General features: G+C 52.7%; 1 protein-coding gene across 1 annotated transcript in view; it reads right to left on the bottom strand.

The window, feature by feature from the left end:
• Nucleotides 1–3444: 3444 nt before the first annotated feature.
• Nucleotides 3445–17219, bottom strand: part of RERE (arginine-glutamic acid dipeptide repeats) — a 109759-nt gene continuing 95984 nt past the window's right edge. Inside the window, exons 12-21 of the mRNA XM_058818554.1 lie at nt 16167–16259; nt 15260–15459; nt 14037–14198; nt 12620–12733; nt 10632–11998; nt 10215–10437; nt 9046–9769; nt 7386–7532; nt 7029–7209; nt 3445–6279 (exon numbers count right to left, since the gene is read on the bottom strand). Of these exons, the coding sequence (XP_058674537.1) occupies nt 6246–6279; nt 7029–7209; nt 7386–7532; nt 9046–9769; nt 10215–10437; nt 10632–11998; nt 12620–12733; nt 14037–14198; nt 15260–15459; nt 16167–16259 (3245 nt within the window). The 3' untranslated portion in view covers nt 3445–6245. The remainder of the gene's footprint in view (nt 6280–7028; nt 7210–7385; nt 7533–9045; nt 9770–10214; nt 10438–10631; nt 11999–12619; nt 12734–14036; nt 14199–15259; nt 15460–16166; nt 16260–17219) is intronic.

Raw genomic sequence — 17219 nt, 5'->3', positions numbered from 1 at the left:
AGCACGGCACAGACGCTCCAGGCTGGAATTCCTGAATTCCTGAATTCCCGAGGATCTGCTGCCATCCCGTGGCAAATCCTGCCCTGGCACCCGGGGACAAGAGCCCAGGGAAAACAGCTCCTGTCACATCTCTCACCTTCAGGGATGCTGCTCTCCATTGCTCCAGGTAAATCCAGGTACAAACAGCTCCTGTCACACCCCTCACCTGCGGGGGATGCTGTGAGCGCTGCTCCCCTCACTCCAGGTAAATCCAGGTACAAACAGCTCCTCCCACCCCTCTCACCTTTAGGGGATGCTGTCATCGCTGCTCTCCAGGTAATTGCAGGTAATTCCAGGTACAAACAGCTCCTCTCACCTTTAGGGGATGCCGTGATCGCTGCCCCCCTCACTCCCGGTAAATCCAGGTACAAACAGCTCCTCTCACCTTTAGGGGATGCCGTGATCGCTGCTCTCCAGGTAATTCCAGGTAAATCCAGGTACAAACAGCTCCTCTCACCTGTGGGGGATGCTGTCATCGCTGCTCTCCAGGTAAATCCAGGTACAAACAGCTCCTCTCACCTTTAGGGGATGCTGTCATCGCTGCTCTCCAGGTAAATCCAGGTAATTCCAGGTACAAACAGCTCCTCTCACCTTTAGGGGATGCCGTGATCGCTGCCCCCCTCACTCCCGGTAAATCCAGCTGGACTAACGGAGCAGCTGCTCGGGATGGGTCCCTCCAGGGCAGGGGCAGTGAGAACAGCCCCGGGGGCTGCAGCATCCCCTCTCCGGCCGCACAGCCCAGAACCACAGGACAGAGCAGGAGGTGGAAATAAATACCCCCGACCACACTGAAATTGTGGCGCTGCATTACAAACCCTGGAGGATTCAAGGCTCTCAAAGCCTTTACTGAGTTCTCTTCCATCTCTGCTGTATCAATAGTGGGAATCCGTTTGTTTGCAGCTCTTTGGGAAGAACTGAAGTGTAATTTAGAGGCAGGAGGAAGCTTCACCCCTGCTCTGTGCCCAGGGGAGCCCAGGGAGCCCGGGAGGGGTCCGAGGGCACCTGCACAGGCTGGCACAGGCACCACCCAGCCCTGGGGTCACATTTATCCTCAGCCATTTGTCACCAATGCTGCTGGAGAGAAGGAAGAGCCGGGAGGGGCAGGCAGGGTCTCACACCCAGCTCCCATTGCCATCCCCAGCTGCCAGGACTCACCCAGGGCACCCCAAAGTGCAGCCCAGGGCAGAAGGGAATCAAACACGGGCACACAAAGCCCTGCTCACGGCTGGTGCTGGCAGGAGATGCACGTACAGAATTCACACTTCAATGCAGAGCACAAAATACATTAAAAAAGATGTTTTTGCAGTTTGGTGTGGCCTCTCTTACCTGCTTTCCCTTTCCAGGGTGGGGCCAGAGAATGTCAAGCTGATTTTGTCTGGATGTTTCTGCACTGGGGTGACTCAGAAATCTCTGTTTGTGTCAGGACTTTGTGTTTAATTCCTTTACTCCACCCAACCCAACCTGAGCCTGTCCCAGGCTCGGGGAGGAGCACTGGGAGTTCTCTCCTGTTTCCCTGTGTCCCACCATTGAGCACCTTCCTTCTGTCCCCCTCAAAACCCCAAACTGTGACTGCTCCCAACCAGGCCCACAGATTCCTTCTCCTTCTCCTCCTCCTTTATCTCTGCTCCATCTCTCACACCTGCCCAAAACCAAACCCGGTCCCAGCAGCCCAGAATACATTTCAAAGGAACATATAAAAGAGCTTTTATTGACACAAATAAATTGATTGGGACCATTACTCTGGAGCTGCTTGCCACAGAAAAAGCCTCTCGCAGGCAGCCCAAGGCAGGGCAGCAATATTTACATTTAGATGAAGGCATTTCTGTCACAACACCTCCCAGCCCTTTCTGGCCCAGAAACTCTCCAGAAGAAATCAGTGAAGCCAAGGAGCCTGGCTTTAAATAACACAAAAGGAAAAGGGAGAATTTGTTTCTGCAATCCACTGCCTGTTGTAGTCTGGAATCACAATCTGCAGCAAAGGAATGTGAAAGCAGAGTGGGGACACCACAGAGTGTTCCTGTACTCCTGAGGGTGCCCTGGCACTGCTTCAAACACTGCCCTGATTCTATTTCACTCAAAACACTGCTGCTGATTCCATTTTATTATTTAAAACACTGCTGCTGATGTCCCTTTCATTATTTGCCAGTGCATAAAGAGCATGAAGCTGTGAAGGAGTGAACTGGAGAGAAGGATAAAGTGACAGCTGGGTGACACTAAAACAATCCAACTTAGAGGAAGGAAAAACCTCCCAAGGGAAAATTATTTTATCCCATCCCACCTGTGCTGTTGGAGCCTCTCAGGATCTCTGTCAAGGTGCAGGTGACAAAGGCACACACTGATGGTTCCAGCTCTCACCCTGCCACAGCACAACCCCATTAACACAGAACCACAATTTAATACCTTCATTGTTCCATTTATCCAGGGGTAAAAGTCCTCCCCAGCCCCGTGGAATTCATCATTTTACATCTGGAAGCTCAGGACCTGTTCAGCAGCACAGGGCAGCCTGAGCTCCCCCAAGTTCTGCACTGGGCACAAGGAACTAAAAAAAGAAATGTCAAAATAAATAGCAGAGGCTGGGGAAAAGCTCTTTCAGAAGCTATCTGCAGCAGACAGGAGCTGACCTTCCCCTCCCAAAATGCCAGGGGTATAAATAGAGCAGCCTCTGATGCCATTTGTCATGGAGCCCCCTCACTCTGTGTGCTCAGAGCAGCGATTCCCCTGCCCTGAGCCCAGATTCCAGAATGTTCTGATATTCCTGATAAATCCCAGAGCAGGGAGAAACCTCCCCTCGTCCCTCCTGACCTGCCCTGCACAGCTCCCTGTGCATCCCAAGGCTGCCCTGGAGGTGCTGATCCTCACCTGTCACACAGCAGCCCCTGGGGAACCACAAATTCATGGAATTGAAGGCAAATTTCAGCTTTTCAGTGAGGGAACTGTGCTCATCCTCAGCTGTCACACATGCAGTCCCTGGGGAGCACCAGTTGATGGAATTGAAGGCAAATTTCAGCTTTTCAGAGAGTTACTGTGCGTGTCCCTCTCTGCAATTTCCCCTGTGGAGGGCAGCTCTGGCCAGCTCGGGGTCAGCTCTGTTCAGCACTGGCACAAAGAAGGAAAAATCTGTTTGCAGTTTCTTCCCCCAGGAAAAGCAATTCCCAAAATGCAGCTGCTGGGGCATCCCCGGGGTATCCACAGTAAACTGAGCAGCAGAGCAGCAATGGGACTCAAGGATGCAGAACTGGAGCTGGACGTGATGCTGTTTGTGCACTGTGCATTAAAAACAAAATTATCTCAAAGAGGGAATGAATAAAGCCAAGAAAGACAGGTTTGAACCCACGGCAGCACCCACACCACCTCAGGTGAGAGCAGCTCCTCTCCCACCAACAACAAGCACGAGACACATTTCACTTGCAGGCACAACCTGGCTGCTGTAGTGTAGCTTGGTTTTATTTATGTCCACAAATATTTCAAAAAAATTACAAAATACTCAAATGGAGAGAACACAGAAGTCACGATTTCTGGGTTTCTACTCTGTTTACACTGTGTTATCCCATGGCAAACTACTCATATATACATTAAGCTTCAAGATATATATAAATGTAGCAGTCAGAATGTACACTCTGCTCAACGGTGCAGTGAAACAAGCTCAACCATGACGACATAGAACAAGAGAGACGCTTCAAAAACACCAAAGCAAAATCTTAAAATTAACTTTTGGAACAGAGGAAAAATAAAGAGATATTTCTGGAAAGGAAACCAAAAGGTCTGGGTTGTTTTGTTGAACAGGAACACCGAGATGGCTTCAGAAGCCACTGCAGGTAAAGTTGTAGTTAATCACTGGCTAAAACTGAGCAATTTCAGTGCTTAATTGTGAATCACGTGAACAAAAAAGCTCCCACAAAATTATCAGAATGCTCTTCTGGGAAAAAAAAATATCAATGAACAGCTTTAAAACAGACAGCAACTTCAGCTGAGAAATAAGGAATACAGAGAGGACCATTGGAGGGAATGAGCTTTTCCTTTTTCTGAAGAACTCTGGCTAAAAAACAGCAAGAGAAGGGTCAGAAGAAATGGCTGAAGTGGCTGAACTCTCCCAAACTCCCAATTCCAGACAGTAAAACAAATGGAGGAGAGAAACTGAACAGAAATGTGTCTGATGAGATCCTCAAAGCACTAAAACTAAAACCGAGGCAGTCTCTGCTGAGTGAGCAGGCCCATCCTCCTGGCCACGAGCAGGAACAATCCCAGCCCCACGAGGAGCCCTGGCACCCATCGCTGCCCCAGCCACGGAGCAGGAGCTCACCTCCCCTGATTCTGTACTGACCCGGGGGCTCCCCACCCCAGAACACAGCCCGTCCCCCCAACAGCCACAGCTAACCCAGCAGCACCCATCAAACCCCCAGCACTGGAGACTGGGCACAGCAAAAAGGGAATTCCTGCAGAAATCCCCTGCTCTCCCCTTGCCTCAGTGGGCCTGCAGCATTTTTACTGGGCTGAGCAGCAGAGGTGGGTGAGCCCTGTGCCTGCACTGAGTAACTACAACTTTACCAGAGGGCTCAGGACAGTGCTGGGACACAACCATCACACTGGACAGGCTACAACAGCAGAGAGCACTCCAGAGTGGAGAGAGAGAATGGGGAGTTGTGCACCAGCAGGAAAAACGAGCAGCAGGTTCAGATGTCCATTGGTCGCATCACCCTCTGCTCCAGCAAACAAAAACTGGCGGGGAAAAGTTAAAAAACCTACTTGGTGAGCAGAGCTGTGTCCTTTAATGCTCTGTGTGTGCTCCTCTCCCCTGCCCAGCCTGGGGGAGCACCAAGAGGAGCTGCCCTGTGCCACTGTCCCAGAGCACCCACAGCTCCTCAGGGACACTGCCCTGCTGCATTAAGCACTTTCTGCTTACAGAAACCCAAACTCAAACAGTCAAAGACAAAAACAGACTGCTCTTTGCAACACAACCGAATGAGAAAGTTGCCAAGTCCACTTTCCTAAAGAGCTCGTGCAGCAGGAGGGCAGAAAAGCAGCTCCTCCCCAGGTATGCACTGCAGACACAACTGTGGCTGCGCTGCTCTGAGCCACCAACAGCTAAAAAAGAGATTTTTACAACAGATTATTTCTCTGAACCTTCTGCCCAAAGTCAAACCCAGTGGAGCTGGGTTAGGTTTCAAATCTCCCAGGAAAGAAGTGTTTTATGGCCACACAAAAATGAACCGTTGAAGGCGGCACCCAAAGGGCCAGCGGGGTCCAAGGGACATCTGAGCTGCTGAGAAACCCAACTCAACAAAATCAGCTGCAGAACAGAGAGATGGAACACCAACAAAAACCCCCAAACAACCAAACCAACCGAAAAACCAAGAACAGAAACAGTCATTTGCAACATTATCCCTGCAAATCCCTTTAATGCTTATTGTTGATATCAAACCAAATGTCAAGCTTTTACCCATTTGAAATTATTGATAACCCAACGTTCCCTTTAATTAAAGGGATAATTATATATATATATTTTATTAAAAAATCAACTCTGTATTCTGTCAATACCAGGTAGGAATTCACAATTTGTGATGTTACTGAAAATCAAGATAAACGTTTCTGGAGTTTGTTTTGTTTCGTTTCTCCCCTCTACCCAAAAAAAGTTATTTACAGACTTAAAAAGCCATGCTGCAGAACTGAGCTCTCTTTTAAAATTATGAAGATTTCCTACAATGTATTAAAATAAAAGTAGATTTTTTTTATTATTATAGCACTTGGATTCAGAGCTTGTTATGTCACCTACTTGCAATCCTTGTTTTTTTTTTTTAGTTACCTATAGATGCATTGAGTGTCCCTTCACGCACAGTGACTCGTGTTGTGAACCTGATTCTAGCACCTACTGAAAACAAACTAGTAAGAAAAGAAAGAAAAAAAAAAAAAAAAACCAAGATTGCAGGAAGTTCTCTGAATGTTCCACACAGTCCTGTATTTCCTTCTGAAGAGGCTTCTGAATACGTTTTCATGCAGGGAGACCCACACCAGTCTTGAGAAATCTTCTCTACAAATGAACACTATGCTGATAAGTCTCTACTTGTCGGGTGGTTGCTTCTGTTTTAAATATATAAAGAAATCTTTATAAGATATTCTTTTCCTTTTGTAGCTCTTCTTGTATGTAAAAATGTTCCACTCCTTCCCAAGGACTGGGGTTTCCATAGCCAGCGTTACAAATAAATAATTTATTACAACTGTTTGTCGCCTTCTTTTTTCAGTCGACTGCAAGAGAAAGAAAACTCATTTTAACACGTTTTAACAAAGAAGGTGTGAGACACAGGAGACTGCTCTGCCCTCCTGCCACCCTTTTGAATCCTGAGCACTGCCACAGACATATTGGATGAAAAATCCTTTTGTTAGGGTCTTTCCTCCTGAGAAGCTTCAGCTTCTCCATGTTTTGCTGCTTTGGAATGTGATTTGGAGAATTGTTTACCAGCATGTGAATTGTTTTTACTTGATGACCAATGACAGCCACCAGTGTCGAGGCTGTGAGCAGTCACAAGATTTTATCATCATTCTTTTCTATTCCTTTCAAGCCTTCTGATGAAATCCTTTTCTTCTATTCTTTTAGTATAGTTTTAATATATCATTTAAATATAATATATATAATAAAATAAAAAATCAGCCTTCTGAAACATGGAGTCAAGATTCCCATCTCTTCCCTTGTTGGGGTTGCATGCAAATTCCACAGAGCAGCACCCTGGGCCCTGCCCTGGCACAGAGAGCCCCACAGGTGGCACCAGTGCCAGCTGTGCAGGTGGGACATGACTGGGGATCCTGCAACAGGACACTCAGCTACTCCAATGCCGTGCCAGAATCTGATTCCCCTTCCCACCTGCCCAGAGCAGGTGCGAGCACAGCTCAGACACCAGGGCCCAGCACAGCGAGAGGAGGCAACTCCCAGGGAAAAGAAGGAATGTAGACAAAGCCCACGGAACCCCCAGGTGCCCAAAGCCCCCTTGCAGGCTCACCTGTAGTAATCTTCCTGACTGGGTAGGTGCCCGCCGTGCATGTGGGGGTGGCCGTGCAGCCACTGCTGCTCCATGGCCAGTCTCTGCAGCTCTGCCGACTGCGCGTGCATGGCCTGCAGCTGGTGGGCTGCTGACATGGGAGGGGGGATGGCCCCGGGCAGGTCCCGAGGGTAGGGGGTACCTGGGGGGACAGGCAGCGCGTTCGCACTCTGCTTTGCTCCTCGGTCACCCCAAAAAGCCGCCACAACCACCCAAAGCACAGCTTGCTCCCCCCACTGAGAAATGTTAAACCCCACGATAAAAAATAACGCTGCAGATCAAAGCCCGGCCCTGCAAAGCACCACAAAATGCTCTCACCAAAGACTGGATGCCGGAGCATTTCATGCTCGTGAGGTGGCTGCCCTAGCAATGGGTTGGGGATGGTCCCAGGTGGGTAGGGAAAACGTGCCAGGTGGGGTCCAGCTGCTAAAGGATCCACCAGGGGATGGACAGGTCCTGCTGAGCCTGAGAGAGAAGGAGAGAAAGAGTTTCCACAGGGGAAAGGAACACAGAGGCAGAACAATTCCCTCAGGTGGCGCCCAGCACCAATGTGGGGTCATTGTACCTCTGTTCACCCCACTCTGAGCAGACACAGGGGCTGTAACAGCCTTGAGCACCAGGGGAGCCACCTGGAGCAAGAAGCACCCAAGAGCCCCTGACTGTGCTTGAACCTGGCAGAGCTCAAAGCCAAATTTGGCTCAAACACACACACACACAGAGCCTTGGCAGGGAACTGCCTTGGCTGTGTCTGCAGCAGCCTCTCTCCGCACTGGGACAATGTACAAGCCATGGTTTTGTCCTGAACAAGCACCTGGGGAGCATCCAGCCTCACCTGCACAGAGGTGCTCCGTGACTGCCTCAGCTGGCAGCAGAATCCGTGTACACACACGGCCTGGGTCACATTTCCTGTGCTGCCAGGGGCTTTGCACACCTGCTGCACCTGAGCCCACCTGTGATTTCTGCAGGGAGCCTCAGCAGCTTCAGGAATGCTGATATTCAGCATTCTGCCATCCCTTACCTGCAGCCCCCCAGCCCTCAGGAACCTCCCTGCTGCCTTCCTTGCTGTCCAACCTGGCTTGTGCAGCAGCACTCACATTCCCTCCAACTCCAACAGTGGCCATCCCAGCACACTTAATGGACATTCTCCAGGGTAAAAGGATTCTCCATCTGCTTGCACAAACACTGCATTGGTAACCAGACACCAGAACCTGCATTTTACTCTGACTCCCTCCTCCCCTACCTTGGCAGCTGCAGCACCTGGTGCCTGGTTCTCTCCAGTCTGTCACCAGAAAATGTGAAAATTCCTGCTGAGTGCCTCATCTCCAGGGCTCCAGACTTCTGAAGCAGTAACCACGTATCTTGCTACAGAAATGGGCAAGCCACAGATCCATTTCTGAGACTATTAATTATTCCAACTGTAAGGTGCTGCTCTGGGACAGCAGTACTTAAAAAAACCAACCCACAACAAACCAGCAAACCTTTCACAGTGAGGGTCTGAAGGAAGATCACTGTGGTGTTACCATCACCCTTCAAAAAGTAACTGCATTTTAGTTACCACAACCTTCCACAGCACAGAAGCACAACAGGGACACGACGACAAGGATTTTGCTGTTTGAGGTCCAGAGTCACACTGGGCCCATTCTGAGCTGCTCCCCAGGGCAGTGCCCAGCTACCAGGGATTTTGCTATTTGAGTTCCAGGATCAGACTGGACCCATTCTGAGCTGCTCCCCAGGGCAGTGCCCAGCTGCCAGGGCACAGGGATTTTGCTGTTTGAGGTCCAGAGTCACACTGGGCCCATTCTGAGCTGCTCCCCAGGGCAGTGCCCAGCTACCAGGGATTTTGCTATTTGAGTTCCAGGATCAGACTGGACCCATTCTGAGCTGCTCCCCAGGGCAGTGCCCAGCTGCCAGGGCACAGGGATTTTGCTATTTGAGCTCCAGGATCAGACCCGTTCTGAGCCCAGCTCCCGGGGCTCACCTTGGTGTAGGGGGTCCTGCTGGTGTAGGTGTAGATGCGAGTGTATGTGCGAGTGCTGGTGGTGGTGGGGGGTGACGTTGAACATCTGCAGCCGCGCCAGGGGGTCGTTGGTGAGCGAGGCCATGCGCTCGGCGTGGATGCGCTCGGCCGCCAGCCTGTCCGGGTAGCTCATCTCCGGCCGCAGCTGCGGCCCCGCCAGCGCCAGTCTCTCCCTCTCCAGCGGGTTGAGCCCCGGGTGGAAGGAGGCGAAGGGGTGCGGCCCGGCGGCGGGCGGGATGGTCAGCGCCCCGTGCCTGGCGAAGTGCTCCATGGGGTTGGTGGCCGGGTGCAGCGCGTCCAGCTCCGGCGGCTTCACCTCGAAGCCGGGCTTCATCCTCTCGCGCAACTCCCGCTCGCGGATCTCGCGCTCGCGGATCTCGCGCTCGCGCAGCTCCCGCTCGCGGATGCCGGGGTCCACGTTGTACAGGCCGGGCATGTGGTAGGCCAGCAGCGGGTCCGTGGGGTTCAGGGGCACGAAGAAGGGGTGGTTGCGGTTGGTCGGGGACATGACGTGGGGCCGCGCGTACTCGCTGAGCGTCCGCAGCGCCGGCGTGTCCGGCCCGATGTACGGCGGCACGGCCGCGATGGTGGTGGGGGGCGGCTCGAAGGACGGCCTCATGTGGGCCGGCCCGCTGAGCTGGGACTCGCCCAGACGGCCCTCGTGGGAGGAGCTGGACACCTTCTGCTGCACACAGCGGGGAAACAGCCTCAGGTCAGCACAGCTCAGCCACACGCACACACATAAACACAGCCCTCCCCTCCACCGCCAGCCCCTCTGCCCGGACACGGCACTCGTGTGCCTGCACAGGACACCGAGGCATTCCCTGCGTCCGCACAGCGCTCTCCTGCTGCAAGGTAAATGCCAACACTTGGCCTCATTCTGCCCAGCTGCTCTGGCTTCCCACAGACCCAAACCTGGGGCAGAAACTCTCCGTTTCCTTTAAGGAGAAGACAGTCCCAGGCAGGTCAGAGGTGCTCAGAGCGGGCTGGATTTCAGTCCACACAGCTCCATGCTCAGAGACCCCTGACAGGGTTAAAGGGCTCCTGGGGATCTGCATCCCGCAGCCATCACCCAGGTCAGACCCAGGCACCAATTCCCTCCCCCAGCTCTGAGCCAGATCTGCACCTACCGCAGCTCTTTCCGCTTCTCTCTCACGCTCCCGCTCCCGCTCTCTTTCCTTCTCTTTCTCTTTTTCTCTTTCCCTCTCTTCCCTGGCTTTCTGCTCCGCTTCCCTTTTGGCCTTTTCGATGGCCTCTTCTCTCTTCTTGGCCAGTTTGGAGCCTGCCAGAGGCATGAAGTACAGGTCTGCCCTGGAGCATGAATTGTAGCCACGGTCCAGGTGTTTATAGAACCTGAAAGGAACAAAACATAGAAGAGCTCAGCCCTGGGAAAGGTGCAAAGCATCCAAACTAAAAAATATCATTCTACACTTCGACCAAACAGTACCAGCTTCCCAGGAGAAAATTCACTGTACTGTACTGGTTTTACACACACAGACAGTGGAGTACAAAGCAGGGAAAGCAGAGCACTGATGAAAGCTCCTCACCTGGCTGACTGGCTGGCGTGGCTGGGGATGTCCACCACCGTGGGCTCTGGGGATGGGCTCCGGGGTGGAGGGGGAGGGCTCTCGGGCTCCTCAGCCTCATCGGGGACCTCCTCCTTGATCTGGATGGGTGGCAGCGTGCAGGCTGTCACCACGGGCACCGTCCCACTAGAGGCTGCTGACGTGGAGATGGGGGTCTGCAGGGGGATGCCAGGCACGGTGGGCGGCGTGGAGGTGGAGGGGCACGACGGAGGCGTGATGGAAGGGGGGCCCCCGGGCACAAAGGGGTGCTGGGAGAAGGGGGGCTGCGAGGAGACCTGATGGAGTCCGGAGGGAGGGTGACTGGCAGGAGGGGGAAGGCTCTGGCTCTGGGTCAGAACGGGAGGCTGGGCCTGAGAGGACTGCAGAGGCTGGCTCTGAGGCATCAGCTGCAGGGGAGGAGGGTGTGCCGAGGGAGGGTGGTGAGTGGACAGCGAGCTCAGCGGCTTCAGAGCGGGCGGCGGGGGCAGGTTGGAGTTCATGGAGAAGGGAGACGGCCCCGAGAGATGGGGAGGGTGCTTGTGGGCCGAGGCGGTGGGCAGCTGCGGGATGGGGGTGGTGGGGGGAGGTTTGATGTGAGGCATGGCCATGGGGGCGGGCGGCAGAGGCTGCTCACGGGGAGGCTGCGCCGGCTGCAGCGAGGCCGAGCCGGGCAGCACGGGCTGCGCCGCCTGCAGCCCCGAGTGCGAGTGGGACGGGGCCTGCGTCTGGAGGGGCACCTGAGACTGAGCGGGCTGGGCGGGCAGGGAGAAGGGCTGGGCGGCCCCGGGGCCGTGGGGCAGCAGCGGCTGCGCCTGCAGGGCGTGCGGGGCGGGCTGGGGCTGCCCGTGCGGCGGGGGCTGCGCCGGGGCGGGCGCGGGCTGGCTCTGGGACGCGCTCAGGGGCTGCAGGGGAGGGTGGGGGGACGGGATTCTCTGCGGGTGCAGCGCAGGGGCCTGCTGGATGTGCGAGTGGGGAGCGGGGGGAGCAGAGGGCTGGGGCTGGCCCGCGGGCTGGGACACGGGCGGCGACGCCTGCGTGGGCGCCGGGGCGGCGCTGGACGCGGGCGGCGGTGCCGGCAGCGGGGCCGGCGCCGGCGGCGTGGGAGCTGCAGCCTGGGCAGAGCCGCCCGGGGCCTGCAGCACCTGGGGCTGCGCCTGCAGCACTTGCTGCTGGGCGGAGGAGTCCGAGTCGCTCTCGTTGTCCTGCGGGCTGGGGATGCTGGGGGACGTGCTGCGGTTGTCCTGGTCGATGTCCTTGGGGTCGCTGCTCCCCTCGTCGTTGACGCTGCGGCTGTCGGAGCTCTCGCCCTCGCCCTCTCCCTCCGAGGGGGAGTTGGGCCTGCTCATCTCCTGTGGGGAGAGGAGACCACTGAGCCCGGGACAGGCACTCCAGGTGTGCTGCAGAATGGGGTCTGTCACACTGTGCAGACACAGGTGCCCTTTGAACCTCACAGCGCCCAACCAACACAGGAACACAAACACACAAAGGAAGCGCAAAGACAGCAGAACCGGGATCCCCCCACAGTGCCCAGGGGCAACAGGAACAAACTGAAATACAGGAGGGGTCCTGCTGAACATAGCAAAACACTCCTTCACTATGAGGGTGACCAGCAATGGAAAAGATTTGTGACAACTCCAGTGGTGGTCTTCTAACTTGTCAGAAGACAAAAACCCAAATTTAAATTTACAAAAAATGGAGGAAAGGAGTGGAGAACAATCCAGTGTACTCCTATAAGGTTGATATTAATATTAAAACAAAGAAAAAACCCAACTTCTGGACTTACCCCATATCACTCCACTGTTTTCAGCAGGAGGAACACATTATAACATTGGTCGCTTTCCAGCCACAAGATTAAGTTACAATTTGCTGTGGCTTAAATTGATTTAATGTTTTTGGTTTGTTACCAGATTTGCACTCCTCCCCACCTCAAACCATTCTCCTAAGAGGAAACACTCCTGTGTGGGACTCACTTGAGTTTTCGATTTTTTGGCATTGGACCTGTCAGGTTCTTCCGTGTCAGACGCTGCCTTCTCCCGCTGCCTCTTGGAGTTCTTGAGAGGAGAAGAAACCTCTTCTTTTATCTTCTGCCACAAAGGGAACAGAACACAACACTCACCAGGGGTGTAAATGCAAAAGTAAGTTGAGTGTAGGCCAGTGCCACCCTATTAACACAAATTAAGGAGCAGCAGAACTCAGGAGTTGGCACAGCCAGTATTTAAGAACACTCCAATGCACATCAAACCGGTAGGAAAAAGGCAAAGTGCACAAAGCATTCCTCATATGAAGGGATATTTTAAAGAGAGCTGGGCAGAACCAAGTCCATGAGGAACTCACAGCAGATCAAGTGGCCCAGGTTACCCTTCCAACATAGACCAACACAGTTATTAACTGGTGCAAGACAGAGCCAGAATTTCTGCAGGAGACAGGATAAACCTCCTTCTGCTGCATGAAAGTCTTGCTCTACTCTTGATATTTTGAGAGGAATATTTTTAGATCCCCTCAAATACAGGGCCAAGAGTGAATAGCTATTCTGAGATTACTACCTTCTCCCATGGCCTGGAAAAGCTCTGTGCATCACATAATTACCTAACTTTAAATTCTGCTGAGTTTTCAGTTTTATAATGTGAAAACTTACTCCATGCTCATATTGACTTTTTCTAATCTGTGTAATATTTATTTTTAACTTGCTACTTCTCAATTCACACTGCTTAATGGTAAGCCTTCAGCTTCATGTGGCTTTGTTTCTTTAGAGCTCCCTTGGAAAGGCACTCAATTCATTTGAACAGACCCAACTGTCAGCTTGCTCTGAACAATCAAACAAATACACCTCCAGAAAACAGTGGCAGAAGCAGACTCAATTACTAAATGCTCATACTCCTTTGTAAACAAAGATTAAGCACTGCTTACAAAAAATCCCCAAAACTGTCTACTAGTCTTAAATTCAGCATTTCTGATCTGCATTACTCCCCTGAGCTTAATGCTTACATTTCCATCTGAAGTGGAGGGATTACTTTACTGTGAGAGCAGGGAGGTGATGTGGGGAGGTTGGATCACTCTCATCCCTCCATGGCCAGCTCCAGGCTGGCCCACTCTCTGCCTTATGCACACTCACAGGGTTTTTGGGTCATGGAGAGATTGCCCAGCCTTCTGTACCGGTCTGAGTGGCCTCAGGTGCGCAGCCCTGGCTGGGGGAGCGCAGGGAAGGGTTACCTGCCCAAGGCAGCCCAGGGAAGGGTTACCTGCCCAAGGCAGCCCAGGGAAGGGTTACCTGCCCGAGAGGCCTCAGTGTTCAGCCCATGGGAAGGGTTACCTGCCCAAGGCAGCCCAGGGAAGGGTTACCTGCCCGAGAGGCCTCTCCTGGCCGGGACAGCCCAGGTGTGGGGTTACCTTGGTGGATTTCTTGACGGACTCGGCCTTGCTGTCGTTGCTGGAGGTGCTGGCGGCGCTGGGCGAGTTGCGGCCGCTGGAGCGCACGTCCTCGGCGATGGGCGAGGCGCGGCCATCGGGGCTGGCCGCCTGCTTCTTCCTGCCACTGCGTAGGGTCGACATCTGGGGACAACAGCCCGGTCAGACCAGCACTGAGGGGCCCCTCAGAGCGCTCTGCCTTGGCAGGGCCATGGCGAGCACCGCCCTGGCACCAAAAACCTGCAGCGTTTCTGCACTTTGTCCTTCAAAGCCCAAGCGGACTCAAATGTAAAAGGAGGCAAATCCTTATTCTGCCTACTCACAAGCATTAAGTGCTGATTATTTCATCAGCAGTGGCTGTTAGAAAGGGCATTCAGGAAGATGCTCCCATACACAGCACACACACAAGGGGGCTGAGGCAGCAGAGGAGCCCATGCTCCATTAAGAATGCTCCATCTGCTGGCAGTCAAGGCCAAGGTCTAAACCCCCAGTTCCAGCGTGCTCCTGCTTTAGAAAGCACAAAGCTCTATCTCACTATCTACTCCATCAGTAAGGGATCAGGAGAGTACATTTCAATAATTAATGCTGTTTCCCTGCCAGTTTGGCAGTTTTTTGGAGGACTGACTATGAAAAACAACACTCCCCAAGAGTGTAGCCTCACGAGGTATTTACAATCAATGGTCACATCATCCTCTTCAGAAAGACAGAGAGGGTAGGGCAAGGAAAGAAATCTATCTGCTGCTTTCCCTCAGCTAAACCCAACTCCAAGATAAATCACCCAGAGTTGCTCCTGATGCCCCACCCAAGTCACAACTCGGAGCACACCAACCACAGAGGCAAAGCAGAGCTCTGTGAGGGAAGAGGCTTTAACTCCAGTAACATGAGGCGACCACATGAACACCATCTGATTTTTCTGAACCCCTCCCAAGGGCACAGCTCTGACAGGATGCAGCTGGAAGGAGGACACGCACTAGCACAGGATCTGCAATGCACTGCCAATGCCCCCTCATGGTGACAGCCCACTGCCAGTCATGACAGAGAAATAACACAGCTTTCAGGGACATTCCATCCCCTTTTCCAGAGACAGCTCAGCCTCAGCAAAGCTCCCCCTGGCACATACAGGCAGCAGGAGCAGCACAGCCCATGGCAAACCAGTTCAGGGCTCTGGCTCCCTTTACCCCTGCACTGAGCAGGGTGAAACGCACCGAGCCTCGACTGCGCCGTGTCCTCATGCTATGCTTCCCACTGAGGCCATCGTCTTCCTCCTTCACGGGCTTGAACATAAAGGGGGGGGGGTCCACGGGCTTCTCGATGGGCGGCAGCTCCCCGTACTTCTTGAAGTGGATGCGGCAGTCGGTGCACAGCAGGATGTTCTCCCGGCCCCCGTGGTGCCAGTCCTTGGAGGCTTGGGGCAGGGAAAGCAGCAGCTCAGCACCCACAGAGCACCCAGCCCAGCACAAACACAGGAATTGTTAAAAAAAAGCTGATTTTCTATGGGTAACAAGTTTCTGGAAAAGTCTGTTCTGTCCCAGTGCACATCCTCAATACTCAATTTTTACCAACTATGGTTGCTTGATTAAGAAACTCCAGCTTTGAGGCACAGAAAGAAACCTTATCTGCTCTACCTGGGAGCTAACAAGCAGCTGCTGTTCTTCAAAGCTGTGGTTTCTGCAAGAGAAGTGAGCTCTGAACCTCTCATTTCCTTCCCCATTCTGGGGCTTCCACTTTCAGCTGCAAATGCCCCAGCACCAGACAACCTTTGGGAGCAGCCACAGCAAGGGGGCTGATGCACAGGACATTTGCTGCAGCACCAGGAAGTTCTGTGTGCGACAGCCACAGCCCAACAGTGACTCATTATGTCCCAAATTGATTACCGAGATTATGGATTATGCAGATTTATTCCTGTCTAAATGTCTACCTCGGGCTCCCCCTCTGTCAGCGCAGTATTAATTTGCAATGGCAAAGCCTGGTTAACTCTGTTAGGAACGCTGCATATTTCAGCTGAGAGCAGCTGTCCCAGCTCAGGAGCTGCCCGTGCTGGCTGCAGCCAGCCCCAGGGGAGCAGAGGGGAGCCCCAGCAGGGATGGCACTGGCACTGGCACTGGCACCTACTGGTGGTGAAGCAGTGGCGGCAGGCGTAGCCCTTCAGCTCCTGCTCGCTGTCCTCGCTGTCAAAGTCATCCTCACTGGCCGAGCTCAGGTCCACTGAGGGTGGGAGAGAGAGGAAAATGGAAAATCAACACTCAGCAGGATTTTCTACTTCCTCCTACTTGGCTAAAATAAGCACTAAGTGGAATGGATCGTGACTCCCCACGCCCACCCTGCCTTGCATGGCCATTATTGCTGATTTTTCACACTGAGCAAAGCCAGATCTCATCACGCTGCAGGTTCAAGAGGATCCCAGGAATGTGCCAAGGGATTCAACTCCTGGAACCTCTGATTCAGCACGTGCTACGTGTCCAGGTAAGTTGTCATTCAAATACCATCCATGGGGAGTTCAAGAGGCTGTGTTCCAAACCCACAATTTTCAAGAGAAAAGGCATTTATCTCTAGAATCTGGTCAAATTTGAAATAAAATATTCTACATTTAAAACCTACAATATCCCATGAACAGGCCCTGTAGTGGCTTTTCTGGCTTTTATTTTGTTACCCAGCAGCAGAGGTGTTTGTGGGTGGAGCAATCAATGCTTACATACCATGAACCTGTCTGAAAAACCTGTTCAGATCCTTTTGCATGAGAGGCACTAAAGGATAACTAACACCAGCTCTCCTGTCCTTAATGCAGTACTCAAAGTTTTAACCTGTGGCAAACTCACACTGCAAAAATGTCATGTTCTGAAGAAGAAAATATGCAAAGGGTCCCTCTCCTTTGTGGCAAATTAGCTGATTACACATCTATGAGCTCAAAAGCAGCATCTAAAGCACTGAAAATATGCAGACATCACAAAAGCTGTATCTTACCTTCTAAACACCTCAGGAGTAAGTATTTACCTTTTGAGAGCACTGCACTTTTCTAGTCCCACCACTATAAATTCACAACATAACAGGGCTATAATTTGGCACAAGCAGGAAGCCCTGAGGCTTCTTCTGTTCAAATCTTTAATTAGAAGAGAGGTCCTTGATACAGGAACAGTGTTTTTCTAAAGGCTCCAAGAAGATGTTTTG

Source organism: Ammospiza caudacuta, chromosome 22 (genome assembly GCF_027887145.1).
Source record: "Ammospiza caudacuta isolate bAmmCau1 chromosome 22, bAmmCau1.pri, whole genome shotgun sequence".
Lineage (NCBI taxonomy): Eukaryota > Metazoa > Chordata > Aves > Passeriformes > Passerellidae > Ammospiza > Ammospiza caudacuta.
Note: the sequence above shows the minus strand (reverse complement) of the source record. Positions and strands in the feature narration are given on the sequence as shown.